Here is a 22,811-nt window from a genome sequence, read left to right as displayed (position 1 = left end):
CACAACATCCTTCCGATAGGAAGGAGACCAGAATTGCATGCAATATTCCAAAAGTGGCCTAACCAATGTCCTGTACAGCTGCAACATGACCTCCCAACTCCTATACTCAATACTCTGACCAATAAAGGAAAAATATTAAATGCCGCCTTCACTATCCTATCTACCTGCAACTCTACTTTCAAGGAGCTATGAACCTGCACTCCAAGGTCTCTTTGTTCAGCAACACTCCATAGGACCTTACCATTAAGTGTATAGGTCCTACTAAGATTTGCTTTCCCAAAATACAAAACCTTGCATTTATTTAAATTAAACTCCATCTGCCACTCCTCAGTCCATTGGCCCATCTGATCAAGATCACGTTGTAATCTGAGGTAACCTTCCTCGCTGTCCTCTACACCTCCAATTTTGGTGTCATCTGCAAACTTAGTAACTATACCTCTTATGTTCACATCCAAATCTTCTATATAAATGACAAAAAGTAGTGGACCCAGCACCAATCCTTGTGGCACTCCACTGGTCACAGGCCTCCAGCCTGAGAAACAACCCTCCACCTCCACCCTCTGTCTTCTACCTTCGAGGGTGGTTTGACTAGTGTTTGGAGAAAGAGGTCTTGCAAGGCACAGCACCTGAAAATACAGCAGGCACAGGAAGGACCAATATGATGTGGATAGACAAAGTCAAAAGTATCTCTGTGGGACAGGCAATGAGGGGGCAGTGAGGCAAGATCATTCATGCTGTGGCCAACCTTGGAGCCAGGGTGCATGGCAAGCCAAGCCAAGATGCACAACAAGGTCCATTTCGACAGAGAAACAGTATCACTCTTTCAGTATTGCAAATGTTCATTTTGTTGTGGAAATTTGAGATACAAGTTTGAATGAGTTGTCTTCAAAAAATGATGAATGGAATTACCTTGATTATCAGTTTGAAGGCAAGTTTGAAGCAAATTGGAATTTGTGAGCTGGCCAGAGACTCTATGGGATTGTTTTGTTGTATCTCTGGGATAAGCATTCTGGTGAGATGACTGGAGAAGAATCCTGAGCTTTAACACCATAGGAGGACAGTCTGTGATTCTAACAAATGATCTGTTGTGCTGGGTACCTGTAATTTACTTGTTTAATATATTACATTTATTTATTAACTTATAACTTGATGCACAAATGGTATTAATGTATAGCTGGACACAGAACATGTTCAATAGGAAGCAGAGTATATCCAAATGAAAAAGAAGATCACGCACAGCATGTGATAAGTGTCAGTAAACTAAAGGTAAAAAAGTAACATTTTTCTCGAGCTTGGACTTGGCTACACAAGCTGATACATTAAAGGGCTAAAGTCATACTGTGTTTCATTGGCAGCAGGCCAAGGCCATTTAACCCCATAGGTATGCTCCTGTCATTCAATCAGATCATGGCCGATTTGTGATTTAACTCCATATGCGTGTCATTGCACAGTATTTCTTCATACTGTAGGTAGCTTAAAACCAACAACCTCAAACTTATTACTAACAACTGGCCCAGAATCAGCTGCTTATGAAAAACCATTCCAAATTTACATCGGCCATTTGAAATATTTCCCAACTCTCCTCTTAAAGTTCCTGGCAGTAATATCCCCAAGTGCGAGGAATCCCATGTAGCAGGAGCATGATCCTGTTAATATCTTGTGAAGTTCAATAAAATCACTTCTAATTTATCTAGCATTGAAGATATATGATCCTAAGTTGTGTGATAGCTTCTCATGATTTAATTCTTTGAGTTCAAATGTCATTCTGGTAAAACTTTGCTGCATTGTTTCTAAGGTTAATGCATCCTTCCAAAAATATGGTGGCTGGAACTGAACATATTGCTCCAGGTGTGATTTAGGCAGGGCTGTACATTGTTGAAGCATGACTTCTGCCCATAGTATTCTAGTCTTCCAAGTACTGTACAGCAACTCATTACCAGTTTCAATCATTTTCCATTCCTGATGCATACAGAGCATCCAGAATAAGGTGGTGAACTTGCAGCAGGGTTGGCACCTGGGACTTCAATGTTGTGGCCATTTTGGAGATATGGATAGAGCAGGGACAGGAATGGTTGTTGCAGGTTCCAGAGTTTAGATGTTTCAGTAAGAACGAGGAAGGTGCTAAAAGAGGAGAGGTGTGACATTATTAGTTAAGGACAGTATCACGGGGGCAGAAAGGACGTTTGATGAGGACTCATCTACTGAGGTAATATGGGCTGAGGTTAGAAACAGGAAAGGAGATTTTATAGGCCTCCAACAAGTTCCAGAAATGTAGAGGAAAGGATAGCAAAGATAATTCTGGATAGAAGCAAAAGTAACAGGGTAGTTATGGGGGCCTTTAACTTTCCAAATATTGACTGGAAACACAATAGTTCAAGTACTTTAGATGGGTCAGTTTTTGTCCAGTGTGTGCAGGAGGATTTCCTGACACAATATGTAGATAGGTCAACAAGGGGCGAGGCCACATTGGATTTGGTACTGGGTAATGAACCTGGCCAGGTGTTAGATTTGGAGGTAGGTGAGTACTTTGGTGATAGTGACCACGTTTTGGTTATGTTTACTTTAGTGATGGAAAGGGATAGGTATATACTGCAGGGCAAGAGTTATAGCTGGGGGAAAGGCAATTATGATGTGATTAGGCAATATTAAGAATGCATAGGATGGAGAAGGAAACTGCAGGGGATGGGCACAATTGAAATGTGAAAATTATTCAAGGAACAGCTACAGTGTATCGTTGATAAGTCCGTACCTGTCAGGCAGGGAGGAAGTGGTCGAGCACGGGAGCCGTGGTTTACTAAGGAAATTGAATCTCTTGTCAAGTGGAAGAAGGAGGCTTATGTGAAGATGAGATGTGAAGGCTCAGTTAGGGCAGTTGAGTTACATGTTAGCCAGGAGGAACCTAAAGAGAGAGCTAAGAGGAGCCAGGAGGGGACATGAGAAGTTATTGGCAGGTAGGATCAAGGGAAACCCTAAAGCTTTCTGTGGGTATGGAGAAAGTTAGGACTTCAGATGCTGGAGATCAGAGTTGAAGAGTGTGGTGTGCTGGAAAAGCACAGCTGGTCAGGCAGCTTCTAAGGAACTCTTGCTATGTCAGGAATAAAAGATTGACTAGAGGAAGATTAGGGCCAGTCAAAGACAGTCGTGGGAAGTTGTGCATGGAGTCCAAAGAGATAGGAAAGGTGCTAAATTAATATTTTTTGTCTGCATTCACACAGGAAAAAGACAATGTTGTCAAGGAAAATACTGAGATACAGGCTATTAGACAAGATGGCATTGAGGTTCATAAGGAGGAGGTGTTAACAATTCTGGAAAGTAAGAAAATAGATAAGTCTCCTGGGCCAGATAAGACTTATCCTAGGATTCTCTGGGAACCTAGGGAGGATATTGCAGAGCCTTTGGCTTTGATCTTTATGTCATTATTGTCTATAGGAATAGTGCCAGAATAGGATAGCAAATGCTGTCCCATCGTTCAATAGGGGAGTAGAGACAACCCTGGTAATTATAGACCAGTGAGCCTTACTTCGGTTGTGGGTAAACTGTTTTATAAGAGATAGGATTTACAATCATCTGGAAAGGAATAATTTGATTAGAGATAGTCAACTCAGTTTTGTGAAGGGAAGGTTGTGCCTTGCAAACCTTATTGAGTTCTTTGAGATGGTGACCAAACAGGAGGATGAGGGTAAAGTGGTTGATTTGGTGTATATGGATTTCAGTAAAGCGTTTGATAAGGTTCCCCACGGTAGGCTATTGCTGAAAATACGAAGGCATGGGATTGAGGGTGATTTAGCGGATTGAATCAGAAATTGGCTAACTGAAAGAAGACAGGTGGTTAATGGGAAATGTTCACCCTGGAGTTCAGTTACTAGTGGTGTACCACAAGGATCTATTTTGGGGCCACTGCTATTTGTTATTTTTATAAATGACCTGGATGAAGGCATAGAAGAATGGGTTACTAAATTTACAGATGACACTTAGGTCGGTGGAGTTGTGGATGTTGCAGGTGACAGAGCGACATAGATAAGCTGCAGAGCTGGGCTGAGAGGTGGCAAATAGAGTTTAATGTGGAAAAGTGTGAGGTGATTCACTTTGGAAGAAGCAACAATAATAAAGAGTACTAAGCTAATGGTAAGAATCTTGGTGTGTAGATGAGCAGAGAGAACTTGATGTCCATGTGCATAGATCCCTAACAGTTGCCACCAGGTTGGTAGGGTTGTTGAGAACCAATATGGTGTGTTGGCTTTTATTGGTAGAGGGATTGAGGTTTGGATCCATGATGCTATGTTGCAGCTGTACAGTATTCTGGTGCGGCTGTACAGTTCTGGTTGCCGCATTATAGGAAGGATGTGGAAGCATTGGAAAGGGTGCAGAGGAGATTTACCAGGATGTTGCCTGGTCTGGAGGAAACGCCTTACGAGGAAAGGCTAAGGCACTTGAGGCTGTTTTTGTTAGAGAGAAGATTGTTAAGAGATGACTTAATAGAGGCATACAAGATGATCAGAGGATTAGATAAGGTGGACAGTGAGAGCCTTTTTCCTTGGATGGTGATGGCTAGCAGAAGAGGACCTAGCTTTAAAATGAGGGGCGATAGATATAGGACAGATGTCAGAGGTAGCTTCTTTACTCAGTAGTAAAGGTGTGGAATGCCCTGCCTGCAACAATAGTGGACTCGCCAACCTTAGGAGCATTTAAATGGTCATTGGATAGTTTTATGGATGATAATGGAATAGTATAGGTTAGATGGGCTTCAGATTGGTTTCCACAGGTTGGCACAACATTGAGGGCTGAAGGGCCTGTGCTGTGCTGTAATGTTTTATGTTTGTGCTCTTGTTTACTTCTGTGATTGTCCATTCCCTTTTGCTTGCTAAGTAGACTTCTTACCTCTTAGGTGTATAAAGTGTTTCCGTATTGCAAATTCCTTTTTTAAGCACTTCCTTCCTATCTTCTGTCCATTTATCCATAAATATTTTGTCTAATTTGCTGTGGATAGTCTCTGTCTCTCGCCATGGAGTCAGTCTTACAGAAATCTAGAATGCTAGTCACTTTTGCATTTTGCCTTTTCAAATGCAACATTGAACTCAATCAAATTACGGGTGCAATAAATAACTGCTGAGTACTGTTTGGCTGTTAACAAAATCTAGCTAATTGCTCGTTAGTAAATCTGACGTAGCTTGCCCCTTGCTGGCCCAGGACCTGAAACGGAGAAGTCTACAGTATCCTGAACACATTCAAGACATTTGCTTCTTTCTGACCTGAACTCAGCTGCTTATCCCAATATATACTGTCTTGCTTTGCTAAAGCTTGTTTATTATTTGAATTAATACATTCTCCTACTTCATATTTGCTACCAGGGGGCTTATGGCACTGAATACAGCCTTAAAACTCTTTCAATTTCTGAGTCCTGTCCATTAAATCTCCACTGATTGCTTGCATCTCCCTCTAACACTTCTTATCTTGGAGGGGTTGCACCAGAACAGAGAGAGGACAGATTCCCTTTTTGGAAATTCACCAGTTGGGAGAGCCTTAAACTAACTCAGCAGAGCTTTGGAAACAGGAAAAGCTATTAGAGAAGAATACCAGGATGCACAAGATACTTGGAGAAACAGATAGCACTGGTAAAGAGAACAGAAAGTTAATAAGTGATGTGAGAGTAAGAGAGAAAGTAATGAATTCTAAACCAAAGTTATTGTGCATGTATATGAATACATGAAGAATAGTCAATATGATTGGGGAGCTAAGGGTACAGATTGCCATGTGGAAATATGTTGTGGTGTTGGCAGAGATCTGGCTCAAGAAACAGTAGGGCTAGGTGTTGCATATTCTTGGGTGTCCAGCAAAGATAGGAAAGAGGTTGTATTGTTGGTTGTGATAGCAGTGGAGTGCTGGGAAGAGGAGGTTCCAAAGAGTTCAAGGGCCTGGTTCTTGAAAAAGAGGTGAGCTAAGTAGATGAGGTTTCAGGAGGAGCATTGAGAAGATGTGATCTTTATACTGTTTGGTTTGGAAGACAATAGAAATGGACAATAGGCAATCCAGAGTCAGAATAATTAACGGGGGAGAGTCAAATTCAACGGGACTGAGTCCGATAGACTGGAATTAAAGGTTGGTGGAAGAAACAGTTGATAAAAATTTGCGATCTTTATACTGTTTGGTTTGGAAGACAATAGAAATGGACAATAGGCAATCCAGAGTCAGAATAATTAACGGGAGAGAGTCAAATTCAATGGGACTGAGTTCGATAGACTGGAATTAAAGGTTGGTGGAAGAAACAGTTGATAAAAATTGGGTTACTTTAAAAAAGAAATGATTTGGGCATAGTCATGGTACATTCCCTCAAAAGAGAATAGTGTGGCAAACAAATCCAGAGCCCCCAAATGAGAATGCAGATGGAAATTAAGATTAAAAAAGGAAAATATTGATTATGACAGATGCCAAGTTGAAAATACAGCTGAGAGTCAAGAGAAGGTTCAGAGGGGAAGGTTTAGAGAAGTGAAGAGGGATTATTAGAATATATAATGGCTGGCATATGAAGAATCCCAAGATTTTCTCCTGTCATATTAATAGTATAAGGTGGTAAAAGGAGGGGTAGAACCAATTAAGGACTGAAAGGCTGCTTTACAAATGGAGACATGGGACATAGCTCAGGTATTAAATGAACACTTTGCCAAGGAGGTGGCTGTGAACCAGGCCATTGTGACAAAAGAGAAAACTCTGTCACTACAAGCATACCAAATTGATAAGTGGGAAGTTTGGATTGACAGTTGGCACTTAGACTTGGCAAAGCACTAGGGCTGGATGAAATGCATCCAGGACATTGAAGGAATTGAGAGTGGAAATATTTCAGATCAGTGATTATTGAGGGGTGAAGAATTGCAAATATTATTCTGTTCTGGTACTAAGTTTTTGTGTACAATACACCTCTCGGTTCAACACAAGGTCTTTACTTGAAGTGAACTTAAGGAGCGCATTGACAGTTTGTGTGCACTGTAGCATGTAGTCATTACATAACTGCAGCAGACTAGAAAGGGCACAAGTGCATCATTGCATTTCGATTCAAACACTTTCTATTTCTCCCTAATTATTGAATGTCATAGTTTTTGAATCTTCTATAAGATCTTCCTATGCGAATGGTTACTGGACTGAAGCCAAGATCATAAACATTATGTAGAGCAATATTGCACATTTGAAAATGTGGCTTTAAAGGAATCTTGCTATTGTTCATACTGGTTCAATCATTGGTTCATATTCTTGGAAGTGATATTAGTGAGTGTAGCCATCAAGGTAATGGTTGTATTATTGAACTTTTATCCTTGAATATTATAAATAAAGAAACATAGATGTTGTTGTTTGGCATTAACTGTAGTTTACGAGTTCCATTACCATTGAATCATCAGCAGCTTGAATATCTTTCTACATGGAGTCCTCATCATGGATTTGCTGATCAAAAGTAAAGAAGCCAACATTCCAAATCCCACCTTTCAGCCAGTGGTACCACTCTCCTGGAGAGTAAAAGTGGATTCAGAGTGAATTTTAGTGTAAATCCAAGAGATTTAAGTTCATAATCTAAACAATTCAGTGAAGGCCTGAAGAAGGTACCTCAGTGTTAGAGATGTGCTGTTCAGAGAAGATGTTAAATCAAGACCCTATTGGTTGTTTTAGGTGGTTGTGATAGTATTATTAGTTTTCCTTACAAACTGGCCAACATTTATTCTCACAATCAAACTTATATATATGTTGGCAATGTTTTGCATCAGTGAGAGGAATACAATCATCAAGTATACTATGCAACCATGCCTATAGCATTTAACTAGTTGCTAGAAAGGAAAATCACACCAAGTCTAGTCTGAAAGATGACTTAATAAATATCGCACATTTCTCAGCTACTCCAACCACAGTTCCACAGCTCAGATAACAAATGGGTGCCAATGGTTCGAAAAGAAAAATGGAATAGGAAGTTGCTTTAAAGCACAATATTTCATAATAAGAAAGCCATGTTATAAAAGTAAATGTATCTCCTCTTCTGACAGTTAGCAACAGTTGCAACTGAATTTGGATTTTGTGATTTTGTAGAACTGAAATTAATTTTATGCACTTTTACTTATGGCTCTTTCTACAGAAAAATATATAATATTCCAAATCATTTTGGCCATAAAAGTTCTTCAGGTACATTAGAAAATAGAATTTATAAAGCAACATGTTTTGGGTATTTTTGGATCATTTTCAAACTTGTTTAAATTTATACTTGTGACTGTGTTGTTAAACTTATTAGTGAGTTTTCTATAGCATTGCGTACAATGAGTCAGATGGTGTGATGTTTCAGAATGACAACACTGTGAACATAAGATAAAATTTTTCAGAAAGTATTGTTTCCTGGGTGGACATTTCTTAATGAATGAATGAGCTCTGGTAATCAAAATGGCTTTTCCCATATATGACAATGGTGATTTAATTACCACGTATTACATACTGTTATTGTAAAGTACAGTTGCAGGAAGACTGAACTTTGATGGTATTTATGCTTCTTTTCCTTGTTCCTTGTTTGTGTGATGCTTTCTCTGACTTTGTCTTCCATGCTTTCTGTATTTCAGGTGATAACTGTCAAAGTAACTATTTATTAATGGTTTCTGTTTCACTTCTTCTCTGTCTTTGTTCCCCTTGCCTTCCTCCACCTTTCATATGCTGCTTTGATGTGTAAAGCTCCTGTATGAGTGCTTTTATTGATGCCGTGAACATTTCTCTTACTTTAAGACTTCTGGTAACACACATGGTGATTTGATTTAATAGGTTTTCTTTGGATCAAATTTCAAAATCTGTCAGTCACTGTCATAGTTAGCAAAAAGCCCTTGCTCGCTCGCTCTCCTTTTGCAGCTCCCTCTCTCCATTTTACTTGCATTTTCCTTATCGGCATAACTTACAATATATTTTAACAAAAACCTAAATTCAATCGCACAGATCACCTCAGGTGTAACCCACTGAAATGAAGGGCTTACAGTTCAGATAATTTCAAAAGGACGCAGGCCAATACAAAACTTCAAAAGTTTATTAACTGCAACTTTGCAACTCAATGCTATAAAATCCAGTAACCTCATCCTGATATTGTGCATTTGAATTATTTTGAAATTTGGCTTCAGGCCTTTAATTGTTCTAATTGAAAGCTGTCTAAACAGTTGTTTAGCTGAGGGTGAAAGAGAATGTTCTGGATGGAGGGTATGTTGGTCAAACAAAACCTTAGTCGATTCAAACTGACGTCATGGGTAAAGAAACCTTAAAATGAAACCTATTGAAAATCACGTGATGGTTTTTATACCTTGACACAGGAAAGGTACATTTCCTTTTTGAAGACAGACACAGTAATCGAAAGAGAGAGAGTGAGTGAGCAAGGAACGAATGTAACTACGGCTGTGAAGAGCAGGAAAATAAGTTTTGGGGTTAGCAGCCAAGCAGGATGTTGGTGAGAATCCAGTTCTCTGTTTGGAGAAAAAAAAGATGGAACCCATGGAACTTTTGGAAACTTTTGGAAACTTTAGGAACATGGAGTTGCCATAGTGAGCCTGGTCTTTGGTAGAAGTCTGTTCAGGAATACTGAGACTAAGTGAACGAATTTCAAGGCATTGCGAGCTCCAATCTAACATGGCAGGGAAATGCTACCTGGCTGTCAGAAGTATGGTACACTGTGGAAAGAATTACAACACGTATTGATTGTGTTAGCTAGTATGAAAGTACCTTTGTGTTTATTTTGATGTATTAGTTGGCTGATAACTAATATTATGTTTATATTGAGTAATTTGTTTGTCACATTAAAAGTCTTAATGCATGCAGTCTTGTTCTTTAGTTTTTCCATTGGTCACTGGAAAATAAATTTATTTTTAAAAGTCATCAGTCTCATACATGGTAAAATTGTCAACAAAAGATATTGTCTTAATTCTCTTTAAAGCTTTAAGCATTTAAATTCCCCAATTTAATTTGATACTTTCTTAAAGTATGTTCATTTTATATACCACTTTGTGGGTAAGGGGTATTGTACCTACTCTCCAAATATCTATGTATTGGAAGGGACCAGAGGCACAACAATATATTTTTACCTGCAGATGCTGTCAATCATTTCCTTAGGGTGACGTATTAGCCATTTTTAACAATCACTTGTTTTGCTCCTTTCTGCTTTGTTGTAGCTGGTTTGCTGTCCATCCTGTCAGCATGAACAATACCAATCACCTGGTTAGCAGTGACAACATGGGATATGCATCTTACCTGTTTGAACAGGAGAAGAACACAGGCTCTTTGACTGGGGAGGTGAATAACACATAAATGTATCAATGTTGTGTGGAGATCTATATGTTGAGAGCACTATAATGGCTTTAATATGACAGCTGTCGGCATGGTCAGCAGTATCAGCGCAACTGTGTGAGCTAGGAGGTTGTGAGTTCTCAATCCTGTTCCAGAAACATGAGTCCAGAAATCTAGACTGCCATTTAAGTCTGCATGTCAGAGATGCCATCTTTCAGATGAGATGTTGGATGGATCGAGAAGATCCCATAGTACTGTTTAATAAAGAGCAGGAAGAAGGCTGTCTAGTATTCCTCAATCAACAGCACGATAAACAAATGTCATTATCACCTTGCACTTCCTGGGACTTGGCTGGGCCCAAATTGGCTGCTGTGTTTGTAATGATTTGGCATATATTCCTGACCAGACTGGAAGTGTACCCGTGACATTCCAATATGAAAGTACTCACCTTGGGCTCTCAGTGCATTATAGAGTCATTCAGCATGGAAACAGACCTTTCAGTCCAACTAGCTGACCATGTTCCAGAACTAAAGTAGTCCCACCTACCTGTGTTTGGCCCATATCCCTCCAAACCATTCCTATCTGTGTACTTATCCAAATGTCTTTTAAATGGACCTGCATTCACTATTTCCTCTGGCAATTCATCCCAAATGCAAACTGTTTGAAAAATTGCCCCTCATTTCCTTTTCAAATCTTTCTCCTCTTAGCTCAAAATATGCCCTCTAAGTTTTGAAGTCTGCTGACTCAGGGAAAAGACCCTTGCTACTCACCTTATCTGTGCCCTTCATGATATTATGTGTGTTCAGTCAGACAGTCAGTTATGTGTCTGCAATGTATGGTAACACCAGAAACATTGAAACAAAACCATGTGCATGTTTTCCATTTTGTTGAAATATAAATAGTTAGTATTGTTAATAAACTTCAAGAAGTCTGTATTTGTCTTCCATATTGCATCAATTAACACACAGGACAGCACTCAGCCAAAATATAACAGTCAATGTTTATTTAATTTATTACACGTTTTGAGTAATCTCAACCGATAATTAAGGTAAGGGGAAATGTTAAAAGGAGATGTGAGGGGCAGATTTTTCACACAGAGACTGGTAGGTGCCTGGAATGCACTGCCAGGGGTAATGGTGGAGGCAGATACAATAGGAGTGTTTAAGGTGTGTTTAGATAGCACATGAATATGCAGGCAATAGAGGGGTATGGACCAAAGGCAGTCAGAAGGGATTACTTTAATTTGGCATCGTGTCCAGCTCAACATCATGGAGGGAAGGGCCTGTTCCTGTACTGTTCTATGTTCTATGAGGTATGTGTGATGCTGTTGGCGTCTTTACTCCTGTGAGCGGGAGAGAAACATTCATCCTTGGCTTTAAACAATGCTCCCTGTAAAATGGAAGATGTAAATTAAAGCAAGAATCGGGTTTGGGTGTGCTATTCCCCACTCTCCGTGGAGCTGAAAGACGATCTTCCCAGTCTAGGCTCTGAAATGGAAAATAACCATGTGCTGAGGATTTACATTGCTCCTCTAACCGGATCCTGAGTAAATCCTACTGCCTTACGAAAGGGCAAAGTGGGAATAAAGCAATTGATAAATCAAACAGAATAAAATCCTTTTATGTGTGGTCAAGCTATTAATAAATGTACACTATATTGTCCCTTAACCTGCATCATATTTGCCTGTTCACGCTCATTAATGCACCAACAAAGTTCTGATAATTACTATTCCACTAATATTAAAATTCCATTAATTTGAACTCTTCCCAAAATCTGAAGATAACTGTTAGCTCTTGCAAACCACCATCCTATGCTATTTACCCATGATAAGTTGACATAGCTCAAAGATACTGCTAATTCCATTTAATAATCTGTAACTCAATGAGATCAGTGTTGCACCATGACCCAGAAATATTCCAATATTTTACTGTTCACTGTTAACTTGTTAAATAACCTTTCTAAAAATAGTTTACCTGAAGTTATGTGACCTACCTCCAAACTATTTAAGAAATTATGTTGTTGTGGTCAGGAAGATTAAAGGCTGATGCCTTCTTTCAGGTTGTGATTTCATGGAGGATTGAGGATTCTTTATCATTAAGAATTTGAACTATTAGTTAGCTTTTTTTTAAATGTACCAATGCAAAAGGTTACTGCAGATAGATTATAATTGCGATATGGCAGAAGTTCATTTCTCAGTAATGGAAAATTGCAGATGAATGCCCTTTACACTTTGGAAATGCTTAACTAGAATAGCCAATTACAAGCAAACATGAATGCAATCTGCAAGGAAGGTGACCAATATGCTCAAAGCCCCACTTCAGGCTTAAGTGGAACTGTGGGGAAATGCAATTTACAGTTTGAGTTTATTGAGCCTTTGAAACCTCCCTGATTAGACTGTAACGGAGGCTTCAGCAATCTCTAAGTTAATTCTGCTTCTGTGATCTTCAACTTTAATATGATTTGCAAATTTAATTACTCCTTCCTATAAACTATAAATTATTAATAAACATAATATAAATTATGTACATGGTATTAATATACGTTTCTGAATAATTCAGCTGTTTAAATGTCAGCTACGTCTACTGTTGTTCACCGTTCCCACCTCCCGCCATTCTAGCCTGCTTGCAGGACATCATAAAGCAACGTGCTGAATGGTTATGTTGATATTTTGCCTTGATTTTTGCACTTACAGGGACCATTTGTGGCAGCATTTGCTTCCTCCAATTTGGGAGATGTCTCTTCGAACACAATGGGTCCTCACTGTGTGAACACAGGGGAAACATGCAACAATCCTGAGAGCACCTGCCCTATTGGAGGAGTAAGTCCAGTGTTTGATATTTCTGAATGCTTTTAACGGCTGATCGATGGCAGCATCAATCTCACTTTGTGGCCCTTAAACCACACTGCTGCCAAGAAAGCCTACCTAATGCCTCAAGCTCTCAGTTACATCAGCAATTGTCCTTTAACCTGAACAACTTAATACAATATTCTCTCCTCTTTACTTTAGCCAACCAAATAAAAATAATCAAATTTCCACCCGTTTAAAACAGAAATGAGGTCATTGCTATTCTCACTGCTGTTTGACAATCTTCGGAACTCTCTTTCTGAAGTGTCTTTGAATATTTGTAACAGAGAGCTGTGTAGATGCTGGGTAAGCAAGGTTACTGTGGTAGGTATGAATGTGGGTTTGTGGTTACAGTTGGATTGACTATGTGATGGATTAGCCTCAAGGGCTGATGGCCTACTGCTGTGCCTTGTACATGAATAATATTATGTTTAAAAAGCAGGACTTATGTGTACATTTGGTATTCCCTTTAGTTTTCGTTGGAATTTACTAACATTTGGAAAATTTAACTGTTAAATATCATGCTTCTTAAAAAAAAAGATTTCTACCCCCATGCTAGAAATTGTTTCTCAGTTGTCCATGAGTTTAAATGCAACAACTAGTGGGTTCTGGTTGGCTCCAGTGAGCACACACTCTAAAGCTATGCACTGACTAGTTTAATAGGTCCATGATTCACGGTGATTTTCTGCATCTTTCTTCTTGCACCTCCACCCCCCGTCCCCAACCCCCGTCCCCAACCACCTTACCCTTAACTTTACAGCCATCGATGTGTATGTCTGCAGGTCCTGGGAAGGACATGTTTGAAAGCACTTCAATCATTGGACAGCACATCTACAATAAAGCAAAGGTGAGCGTAACCTGGTGAGATTATAATCCAGCAGCACAGATTGATCGGACATAAATACTAAAACATTGTTTGTTGAAGATAATTAGGTAGAAGAGCTGTCCTCTCATTAGTTTGGAGTAAGTGGCTAGTGAGATCGTTATGGTGCTAGCTTAATTTTCCAAAATTCCCTAAATTTGGGAAAGGTTCCTTCAAATTTGAAAATTGCACATGTAACTCCATTATCTAAAAGGGGTGGGAAATAGAATGCAAGAAAGCATAACCCATTGGCTTACCATCTGTCATAGGAAAGATGTTATGTGCTATTATTAAAGACATTATTACCATACACTTCAAAAGATTCAAGGTATTCAGGCGAGTCAACAAGGCTCTGTGAAAGGGAAATCATTTTGAAGCAATGAATTGAAGCTCTTTGAAGAAGCAGCATGTGCTGTGGATTTGGTGGATGTACTGTACTTAGATTTCCAAAAAGCATTTGATGAGGTGCCACATCAAAGACTATCGTGGAAAATACAAGCATATATTATAAGGGGTATCATATGGGATGGTAGATTGGCGAGCTCACTGGAAATAGTGTTTGCAAAAATGTAATCCTCTTGTTGGCACAACGTAACAAGTGAAGTGTCACAGGGATCAGTGCTGGGGTCTCAACATTTTATAACATTACGTATGACCCATATTATTAGCATCAATAGGATTCCTTTGGTTTAATTTAGTCCAGCTGATGCTTGAGCGTGTATTTTTCTAATGCTAAAAGGCAAGACTGAGGACCTTAAGCAATCTCACTGACTCCACAGTCATGGAATCAAGTTGCTGCTCTACACTTCCTTTGTGCTAAGTCACTCCTCTCTGTCTAGCCATCTTCAATGGTCAATGACCCAACTGCTTGGAGGAGCCCTGCAATTGTGATTATGACAGCTCAAATAGAAATTCTCAGAATAAGTCGGCAACGAAGACAAGTTAAAGCTGACACATACAGCACTGCAGCCGTGGCAGAATTCCTGTATATTGTTGTGTATTCTCCACTGAGAGGGCGGGGTGATACATTCTTTGCCATAACAGTGATGTAAAGATTTCCTTGCATTGCTGAAAAATTATAAAAGAATTAAAAAAAATACAAGTCACCCAAGGAGGTGGCAAACTTTGTGAATTAAAATGGAGAATTGCTGCTCACCTGTTTTACAATTTCTTATCTGATGTGAATTTTATTCCTAGGAATTGTCCAGAACAGCCAAGAGAGAAATAAAAGGTCCTGTCAGCTTTGCTCATCAGTGGGTCAACATGACTGATGTCACAGTTCAATTCAATTCAACACATTCAGTGAGTACCAGCCTTTGTTTTCTCTCTTTTGTAAGGCAACCTTTATTTGATTAGACTCATGGGCCACGTTTGTTGTCAGTAAGTTCAACAAAGCGCTACAACATAATCCTTAAGGAGCTCTGTCAGGGGAGGCTTTATGGGTAGCAGGGGGTTGAAAATCGTTCTACCAAAAAAACACCTTACTCTTTTTTGTTGAACTACAACATCACACCATCCACTCTAACCCTGAAAAATAACTTGGATACTCTCCTGGCCCAGTGATATTAGGTTGAAAACGAAGTTCAGAGGGTGGAATTAAAACGGCAGTCTGTCATGCATTGGGCGAAGCAAGAGGTAGATCATTTCTCAGCCCATTATCTGAAAGGTTTTCAGAAGAAAGAAGGTCAAAAGGAAAGAAAATAATTGCGTGGGTTTGACCCACTGGTGAATTATCTTTGGTAGTGCAAAGGTTTCTACTTTTACCTGTGGCCCCACTGCTCAATATTCCAACCTAGTTTCCCGAGTCCATGTTATTTCACAACATGATTATGGCACTAGAGCTAGCTGTTTTTTTCCATACATTATATTGATTTTGTGAGTTCAGGATCACAGCCACCTAGTATAGGCAGCCCACCCTCAGTAAGGAATTTTCACATAGTTTGTTAATGTGCTAAGCAGCAACTTAGATGTGATCCATTGGTGAAATGGAACAAAAATATATATAAGCAATAATAATCAAGGATGGTTCACCAATACGAGAGGATGAGTAGGTAAGTGTCACAGAGTGAGTCAATCTCATTAAAGTTGTGAAGGCCACATTCTGCTGCCTGACAGGACTGTTAAGGAAGTCTTCTGATCCATCTTCCATCCAAAGAAGACCATTGCCTGGTGAGCTCTGCCATCAGACGAGGGCATGGTGACCGTTGCTCTCTCTGATGCTGATCACTTGGTCATCTTTTTGGGATTAACAACCTATTGTGTCAATTGTTTGAATCCTTGTAACCAATGGCAACAAGATAACTACCAATGATATCAGAATGACCATTGGCCTACATTCATCATACAGTTAGTTTTCATGTTTCCTAAGAATATCCAATTCCGTTTCTCAGAAACAAGTTGGGACACAAGGTGTCAGTGGGCAGAGCCTTCCTAATCATTATCTTTAACTTGCCTTTAGTTGTTTATGAAAATGGATGTGTTCGACAACTGTTATAAACAGCCATTCCATGAGGTTTCATGCTGGATGGAAAATATGAGAAAAATTCAGTTTTATGATCTCCAATAACTAAGCTTTGCATTTTACATGTGGAGAGCTATGAAAGAGCAAAATCTGTACCATGCCATGCTGCTATGTGGTGCATTAGAGAGTACATAGCACAACATGCAGTCCACAACATAGAAGCTGAACATTCGGTTGAATAAGCGACTGTTCGTATTTCTACTCTGAACAAGTCTCCAACCCTCTCATTATCTCTTCCTACCATGTTCTCATATTTTCTTGAAAGATTGGAAGGTTTTATACTTCACTATTTTGCCGAAGAAAACTTAAATTTTATATACCTCCCTGGTGCTTCCAGTCCTCAGTGTTCTTGATAATCAGTGTTGTTTTGATGTAAATGACAGGGAATGAGACATATCTGTTATATCATGCCTGATGTCTCTGCCTGTGGAAAATATCTCCTTAAGTGGTTTTCAGTACTGTCGAGCCAACAGAGAACAGCTGTTTGCCAAGCCAAGTCTTGAGGTTTGGCCTCTCATTTCTTCAAATCTTTTGCTCTGCCAAAACAGAAAGGAAATGACAAGCTCCACTCCGAAGTCTAGCTCTTTTTCCAGTGTTTGCCCATTGTATTTCTCGTAATCATTCCAAAGATGACTTTTAGGTTTCTTGATAGGTTCATATCTAAATGATGCAGCCATTTTCTACTTATATGGCTAACTTGAAAAGGTGCTCAAGATTCATGACTCTGGGCCTCAAAAGAACTAGATCTTTCTCTGTCTATTTATAAAGATTTAACCAAAGGAGAAAACCCTAATATCATCACTAAAAGAGCTGGATTTAGGTTGGATATAGAAATGCATTAGTTTGCGGAGAAAGGGTAATTTTGGAAATGTCTGATGTAAAGACAAGTAACTTAGATCTCTTTCAGGTCAAATCATTGTGATTGTTAAATAATTTAGGAAATTTTGGATGGTCCACTTTCTTTGGAATCCTAGGTTGTAGGCCATCATAGCAGAGATGTATAGCATAGAAACAGACCCTTCGATCCAGCCCTTAATCCTAAATTAATCTAGTCCCATTTGCCAGCACTTGGCCCATATTCCTCTCAACACTTCCTATTGATATACCCATCCAGATGCTTTTTAAATGCTGTAATTGTGCCAGCCTCCAACATATCCTCTGGCAGCTCATTCCATACACGCGCCACCCTCTGCGTGAAAAAGTTGTCCCTTAGATCTCTTTTCTATCTTCCTCTCTTGCCTTAAACCTATGCCCTCTAGTTCTGGACTCCCCCATCCTGGGGAAAAGACCTTAGCTATTAAGGTGGGGGGATTTGTTTAGCTTTTCATACTATTAATTTCTCCAGTACTTTTCCTTATTGATATTAATTGCTTTTTAGGATTTTCACTCTCCTTTGACCTTTGGTTGTCCATTATTCCGGGCAAATATTTTGATGGAAATGTTAAAATCTCTGATGTAATGTCTAGCTCTTTCTGAAATTGACTATCTTCCTTTCCTAATGGGTAAATGACCTAAATATGGTGACACATAGTTTTAAGGAGCGCATAATCCAAATTGTAGTGTGTGACATGAAGGAAAACACCTCAGTGCTTTCTACAGTCGGGCTTTCTTTATAACATTTGGGCAGTAAATGTTGAGGTTGTGTGTGACAGCTGCATCAGTTTGTACAGCTACCCACGGACTCACCCTAAGTTGGAAGACAGTCATCCTTGTCTGTGAGGGACTGCCGATGATGATGATGGTGTAACCCATATTAATGGAGCTTTCCTCTTCCAGGGTCACACATGTAAACCTGCCCTTGGGTACAGCTTTGCTGCTGGCACAACTGATGGTGTTGGAGCCTTTAACTTTACACAGGGTAAGTCTGGAGCTTGCTGCTTAGAAAGAAACGTTCTCCCGGCAAAAGTAAAGAGAATGAAAATTAAGCTGCATCGCTCAGTATATGAGATGGCCCCACCACCATGAAGTAGGTTTTGATTTGTGTTGTGGTGATGTGTCCATAGGAACCATCGAAGGAGATCCATTTTGGGATGCAGTCCGTGACATGCTCCTGGGAAAACCGTCCAATGAGACGCAGGATTGCCATCATCCCAAACCAATCCTTTTCAGTACAGGAGAAGTGCGTTCATTCTTTACTTATTGAATATTACAAAATATCTCAAGATTCTCTGCTTCTGCTACGCTGTGAGATGTCGCACCATAAGTGTTTGTTTCACATTTTATAAATTTCTGTTGGACATGTGCGAGCTTGATTAACTGTTAACTGAACGGGTAATCCACGTTCACCCAGAGGGCTATCTTTGCCAAACAAAATGTGCTCCCACCTTCCAAAATAAAAAGTGAAAATATTAAAGAAAAGACTTTAAAAGGTCTAATTAATTTCACTTTCAATTAAGTAGTTCCTTTCAAGGTTCCACTATCTGCAGCTCTGTGCAAAGTCTCATTCGCACGAGTCCCTAAGAAGCAAAGTCAGACCTTGACAACCCAATCACGAGTGGCAGGAAAATGGTGGAGTGCATTTCCCAGCCCAAATTTATATTTCTGATCTTCACCCTGTTCCAGGTCCCAGCAGACCACATAGCCAGACCAATAACTAGGAGTAATCAGCAGGACTATCCACATTGATTCCCCTCTTTGTAGTGACATTCAGGAGTCTAGTTGTGGGGGAGCAAGAAGAAGAGGATCGGTGCCTGTGTGTTCAGGATCTCTGACGTGTCCTTCTCTCTTGGGAGTTTCCCTTACAAGATACAATGCTTCATCATAAACACTGGAAAGATCAATGTTGAACAGTCTGTACACAGATGGAATCGAGACTGCATCTTCATCATCCTGGCAGATTCCCGGCTCATGGTTGTTGCAGGGGTGAACTTTAATGGTTCCACATTGAATACAATAATTTACGCAAAAACAAAATCACATCATTTCTGATTTGAAGTCCATTGCCGTATGATTAAAAAGGGTGATTCTTAGAGCAAGTCCTTGCCTTGACCCTGAGAATTGATTTTCCACAAGACTGGGCTTGTTGAGAGAAATGGTTTGATTTGATGACCTTTTATGAAAGAGACAGAGTGCAAACATAAACCTTTCTACCACATTGAGCCCTCAGTAATCAGATCTCACTCCTGTAAGGTGCTGCTTTCTCTGGTCCCCTTCATACAAATCTTTAGAAAGTTCCTTCATCCTAACGAAGTGTGAATGCTTCTAGTACACAATTTACTCTTCAGTGATGAAGTAACCTTATCAGGTTATTTCTATTTGCTACAAACTCCTCTCCTTTCTCTATGATCTACATGACAACAACTTCCATTCAAATGCAAAATTTATCACAGCAGGGTCATATTTAACTGAGTGCTACATCCTTACCTTCCAGATGAATAAACCTCTACCTTGGCATCCGGAAATTGTGGATGTACAAATTCTTACCCTTGGGACGCTGGCGATCACAGCTGTTCCTGGAGAGTTCACGTGAGTCTCTGCTGAAGTTTTTTGGAGCCACATTATAAAGCAATGGTTTCAGTTCCCATCGGATTCCTTCCTGCAGTCACTGAGCAGTTAAATTCATTGTAAAACTTTATAGCTGCTGCATAATGGCAGATTGGGACAAGGATAGTCCATTTTGCCCCTCAAGCCTGATTTACCAGTCAGTGAGATTACAATCAAACTCCTAACTTCTGGTTGACAAAAATCAGTTAGTCTTGGTTTTAGAATGAACTAGCATTAGTTGCCACTTGCTAAGAGTGATCCAAACTTTCTGGCATATCTTGCAACTAAAACATTTCTTAATTTCATTCCTGAAAAGTCTGGCTCTAATGTTTAGACTCAGCTCCCTCAACCACCCCCCTCCCCCCCAAATTACTTCATCTACCCCATCTGTTCCCCTGAATATGTAGAGATCCTTAAATGGCTGTTCATTGGTCATTTAAGTACCTTTGCTGCTGACAAGCTGAAAAAGGCCCACTAGACCTTCCTCACAAGACCTAATCACTGAGGTGGTGGCAAGGGGTGGGGTGGTTAGGGGGTTGTGGTGAATATCTCTCCAGTGCAATCTTACCCAGTTATTTCTCCTTTTTTCTACTTTCCTCATCTTGTGACCAAGCCCTGGTGATGTTTACAATTTAGTACAGTTCCACTGGGATACCCTAAATTGTTAAGCTCCACTGAGGATGAACTGAGCTGGCTCCCCTTCTTGAGTCACCGCCATATGGTTAATTTACAAAGGCTACATTCTTTTCATAGAATCATAGAATCCCTACAGTGTGGAAACAGGCTCTTTGGCCCAACAAGTCCATACTGACCCTCTGAACAGTATCCCACCCAATTCCCCTTTACTTGACATTTACTGCCTGTCTAATGCGTCTAATCTACACATTCCTGAACACCATGGGCAATGTAGCGTGGCCACTTCACCTGACCTGCATATCTTTGGATTGTGGGAGGAAACTGGAGCACCCGGATGAAACCCATGCAGACACTGGGAGAATGTGCAAACTTCAGGCAGATAGTTGCCTGAGGGTGAAATTGAACCTGGGTCACTGGCGCTGTGAGGCAGCAGTGCCAACCACTGAACCAACAAGCCACCCCAAGATGGAAAGCCTTTTTTCCATTTGCTTTTGACTACAGTTTTAATTGATTTCTGACTTGATTAAAGAGAGAGACATTCTTTTTTAAGCTGCAGCCTAAGGAAGACTTTGCATCTATGACCTTCACATCAGTCATTAGCACACATAGACCAGGTTTGAAAATAACTGTTAACTTTGTTCTGTTGTATTGTAGAAAGGAGAAGACTCAAACATGTTTCTTGACCAGACTGCGGCCTCTATGTTCATGTTTTGAGATATGTCACAGGAGATTGCAATCCAGTTTGCAGTGCACTTCCCCTTTTGAAGTTTTTCTCTTTAAAACTTTCTTGAGTCTTGTCAAATTTAACATTCTAGGATCTTCCTCAATGCTAAGTATAATCCACAGAAATCTTCCGTGCAGTCAATGCAATACATTCCTATTCATTTGGCACTCTATTGTCTTTCAAAACTAAAACACAAGTTGCACTAAAAGTTCAGTATGTTCATTAATAATCTAGGATTATGACCTGTCATCAAGATAGTCACCACCTCCAGAGAAGGGAAAATTGCACCCCTATCATCTTTCTGGTTACTTTATAGAAGGGATAATCATTGGCCCAGTACGTTACACTGTGTTAGCCTGATGTACCTGTTACCAATGCTTGTTATCATGCTGTCCATTTTAATGACATGCAATATTACTTAACCACCAATTATTGATTTAAATACTTTCAGGTCGTCCATTTGTCAAATGAAATAACTAGTTTGGATTGATGGATTGTTCACTGGTTAAGTATCATTGTACATAGAAGCTGTTAAAGTCTCCCAATTTCCTTTTTGATTTCCTTTCCTTAGCACTATGTCAGGAAGAAGACTGCGAGAAGCTGTGAAGCATGTAAGTTATTAATCAACGTCAAGTACCTTAGATGTATTCTAAGGTGGTTAAGCTGAGAAATATATCAAAAATATTTCAGCTGATTCCCCTGATGATCTGGTGGATAAAATCCCAATTGAATGCAGCATTACGGTTCACAGGTCGGAAAGTCCTGGTTATAATAATGCTCTGTGCTTTATCAACTGATCTCAGCCGGGGAACAGCTGAGGCATTTCATGTTCCTATTCCAGACTGGAGGTTAACCAAACAATTGATCTTTGTTTCTTCTTAATTAGAGATACTTGCCAGAAAATGTCCACTGTGAATGTGGAGTAGGAACTGGATTAGGCAGATTACTTGCAGTACCCTCTGGGGATGAATGGTTTACGGATTCTCGCCCTCTAGACTTAAAAAGGAAGGCATTTGGGACCAACTGAGGCCTGTACCACAACTAATGCAAAACAAGTGCTTTCATGATTATTTTGTACTTTTAATGATTGCATCAAATCAAATTGAGGTTTCCATCAAATATTTGCAGATTGCACACTACTCTTACAGATAATCTCTGTTTCATTCATATTAACTATGTTCCCTCTCGTAACAAACTCTGTCTCTTGTCCTTGCTTACGATCAATAAGCAGATTAGATTAGAATGGTGCTGGAAAAGCGCAGCAAGTCAGGCAGCATCCGAGGAGCAGGAAAATCGATGTTTTGGGCAAAAGCCTTTCATCAGGAATAGAGGCAGGGTGCCTGCAGAGTGGAGAGATAAATGGGGTGGGGGTGGAGAGAAAGTAGCATAGAGTACAATAGGTGAATGGGGGTGGGGATGGAGGTGATAGGTCAGAGAGGAGGGTGGAGTGGATAGGTGGGAA

At 39.9% G+C, this 22,811-nt stretch overlaps 1 protein-coding gene across 1 annotated transcript in view; it reads left to right on the top strand.

Moving 5' to 3' along the window:
* The window catches only part of asah2 (N-acylsphingosine amidohydrolase 2), a 96,195-nt gene that overhangs the window by 38,413 nt on the left and 34,971 nt on the right, over window positions 1-22,811 (top strand). The window contains 8 exon segments of the mRNA XM_043712370.1: window positions 10,164-10,284; window positions 12,971-13,096; window positions 13,884-13,970; window positions 15,183-15,287; window positions 18,283-18,364; window positions 18,510-18,625; window positions 19,877-19,971; window positions 21,921-21,960. Of these exon segments, the coding sequence (XP_043568305.1) occupies window positions 10,164-10,284; window positions 12,971-13,096; window positions 13,884-13,970; window positions 15,183-15,287; window positions 18,283-18,364; window positions 18,510-18,625; window positions 19,877-19,971; window positions 21,921-21,960 (772 nt within the window).

The sequence above is a fragment of the Chiloscyllium plagiosum genome, chromosome 22 (genome assembly GCF_004010195.1).
Source record: "Chiloscyllium plagiosum isolate BGI_BamShark_2017 chromosome 22, ASM401019v2, whole genome shotgun sequence".
Taxonomy (NCBI): domain Eukaryota; kingdom Metazoa; phylum Chordata; class Chondrichthyes; order Orectolobiformes; family Hemiscylliidae; genus Chiloscyllium; species Chiloscyllium plagiosum.
This window is presented reverse-complemented; position numbering and strand designations above follow the sequence as displayed.